The sequence below is a fragment of the Myotis lucifugus genome, unplaced genomic scaffold (genome assembly GCF_000147115.1).
Source record: "Myotis lucifugus unplaced genomic scaffold, Myoluc2.0 scaffold_14, whole genome shotgun sequence".
In the NCBI taxonomy this organism is placed as follows: Eukaryota; Metazoa; Chordata; class Mammalia; order Chiroptera; family Vespertilionidae; genus Myotis; species Myotis lucifugus.
Window position 1 is genome coordinate 14,239,198 of NW_005871062.1, and position 2,642 is coordinate 14,241,839.

Below are 2,642 nucleotides of genomic sequence, written 5' to 3' on the forward strand. Positions count from 1 at the left end.
CACACCACTTCCGGACATGGCGACGACGAAAGCGGACTGGAGAACAGGCCTTCCCACCAAGCCTAGTGCAACGAAGAGCGAACCTGCAGCGACACCTCGGCTCCCCGGGCCCCTCCAAAATGACGCCTTTATCTACTCGCTACACGGATATCCAAGTTCTGTGTTGTGTTCTGTTGTCTTGTTACATCGGTATTTATACCAGTTGATTTTAACCCTATCAATTTCTATTACAAAGGTTAGGGCGTTTCTTTCTCCATTCCAGGGAGTAAAGATTATGTAGCTTCAGCGTGATTGTTCGTAGTTAAAGTGATTAACTACCCGCCTGGCACTTAGTTAAGGGGTTTTATTCCCTCCCTAACTTCAGGGGAAAATCCCTACCTGGGGAAACAACCTTTCTCATGGAGGTGGTCCTGTTTAAAACACATAGCGTTAAGAGGGGGAGCAAACATATGCCATATACGCTAGGTCCCTTGAAACATAAGCTGTGCAGATGTTTCTTCCCTGCAGCGACTGTGTCAAGCAGCAAGGGTGGACCGGCTTCTGGCAACAATTTTTGTCAATTATGCCCCATAAAGTTGAAAAAAATTAAAATCACACATGGAAAAAGCCTTAGTCTGAACCAACACTGAGAAGTAAAGCAATGGAAGAGGGTTTTTTATTCATCACTCTGAGCAAAAGCACGAAATATATGTATTACTTCATTTTTCCATAAAGAGAATGAACTTTGTATTTAGAGATATAAAAAATTAGGCGTCGGGATGTGTTTTGGGAGAATGATCAATAAGCCCCTTATCAATTGTTGGTTCCTGAAACCAGGGACCATCACCTCTCGAACGCATTAATCTTCGTACTTCCATCTCCTTTAACCTGTAACAAATGAAATAGCAATATTGTGATTCTAACATTTCCAAATGCAAATTTAATGGATAGAAAACAACCACTAGAGAGCTTTTTGCTTTATGTAAGTATAATGTCCCTCTACAGATCCATGTGTATGCATAAAAATAATATATACCTATAAGCAAAATTTAGGACTTATTTTTGACTTATATTATGTTGTTCATATAACACATATTGTTTTTAATCCCTAAAACATTACTTGAATTGGTAATCAGTTCTCTCTCCTGTCCCTGCTTTGTCTGGACAGAGCGCCTTCACTTGAAAGTGGTAATGCATTTCCTGTCTTTAATGCCTACGTTTAAGGCCATATGCTGTGCCAAGTGCTAGGAATTAAAACATGAAGATGCCTTCTTGGAGGAGCTTACATCCCCTAGTTTATACTGGCTGTCCATTACCATTAGGACAGAAAACCCCTTGAGAGCAGGAATGGTATCTTATTCAACAGCATCACACTAAGTCTGGTCAACATCAGACAACTGGTATTTGTAAAGAAAACAAGAAAGAAAAACCAGGATTAAGAAAAACATCCTCCAACTTAAGACCTACTTACTTGTCCTCATCCTTCTTCACAACTAAATAATCTCTATTCTATAAATATACTTTCCTCTCTTACAGCCAAGCCTTTGTACAAACTACCATATATTCCTAAACAGTCCCTCTCCATCAAACCTTTTACTTACAATTTATAGACTACATATCAACTTTTTCATATGACTATAATTTTATCACATTTAAATAATTCATTTTATTAACTTTAACCAGCTCACTAACCCTAGGAGCATATTTATCTCTTATTTAAGATTAAATATCATTCTTTTCCTTTTCTACTGTTTAGAATATAATTATCCAAAACCGAAGTAATTAAAATATTCACAAAAAGAAGACTGGTTAAATAAGTTATGGTTAACCCATAGAATGGACTATTCTGTACCTGAGGAAATTCTATCACAGAAGATGATAGATATACCATTAGGTTAAAAAAGCAAGGTAAGAAATCAGTGTGAAGCATCTTCCCATTTCATTAAAAAAAGAAAGTAATCATTTGTGACTATGTATATATGTACACATGCACAAGGTTTTAAAAATCTGGAGGAGCCTGGCCAGTGTGGCTCAGTGTTTGGAGTGTTGGTTGGTACACCAAAGGGTCTTGGGTTCAATTCCCAGTCCTGGTCAGGGTGTGTGTGGGAGGCAACCAATAGATGTGTCTCTCTCAGATCAATATTTTTTTCTCTCTCTCCTCTGCCACTCTCTCCCCTCTTTTCCACTCTCACTCTCTCTGAAAAGCAATGGAATAAATATCCTTGGGTGAGAATTAACAACAATAATCTGGAGGCCAAAGATAACAGTTAACTCTGGGGAAGTCAATCAAGGGATAGTTCCTTTCTGTTTCATATCTTTCTTAATGCTTCCATTTTTCAAATACCTAAACATCTACACTAATAAAAGAGAAACATGGTAATTAGCGTACGACCGCTACCCTTTTCAGTGGCTAATCAGTGAGTATATGCAAATTAACTGTCAGCCAAGATGGCGGCCAGCAGCCAGGCACTGAAGCGAGCGTGAGGCTTGCTTGCTGCAGACTCCAACGTTCCCCGCCTCACTTGCCGGCATCTCAGCTGCAACTCTAAGCAATTATGTACTATGTTGCAAATAAGAAGCTAAACAAAACCCCAGAAACCGGCTTTCATTCAGCCGGGCTTCAGCCAGCCGGACCCCCGCAACATTGTATCGATGTTTTCAGC

The 2,642-nt window shown here is 39.4% G+C and overlaps 1 protein-coding gene across 1 annotated transcript in view; it reads right to left on the reverse strand.

Moving 5' to 3' along the window:
• Positions 1-626: 626 nt before the first annotated feature.
• Positions 627-2,642, reverse strand: part of NDUFB5 (NADH:ubiquinone oxidoreductase subunit B5) — a 13,493-nt gene continuing 11,477 nt past the window's right edge. Inside the window, exon 6 of the mRNA XM_006084893.3 lies at positions 627-867. Within this exon, the coding sequence (XP_006084955.1) occupies positions 747-867 (121 nt within the window). The 3' untranslated portion in view covers positions 627-746. The remainder of the gene's footprint in view (positions 868-2,642) is intronic.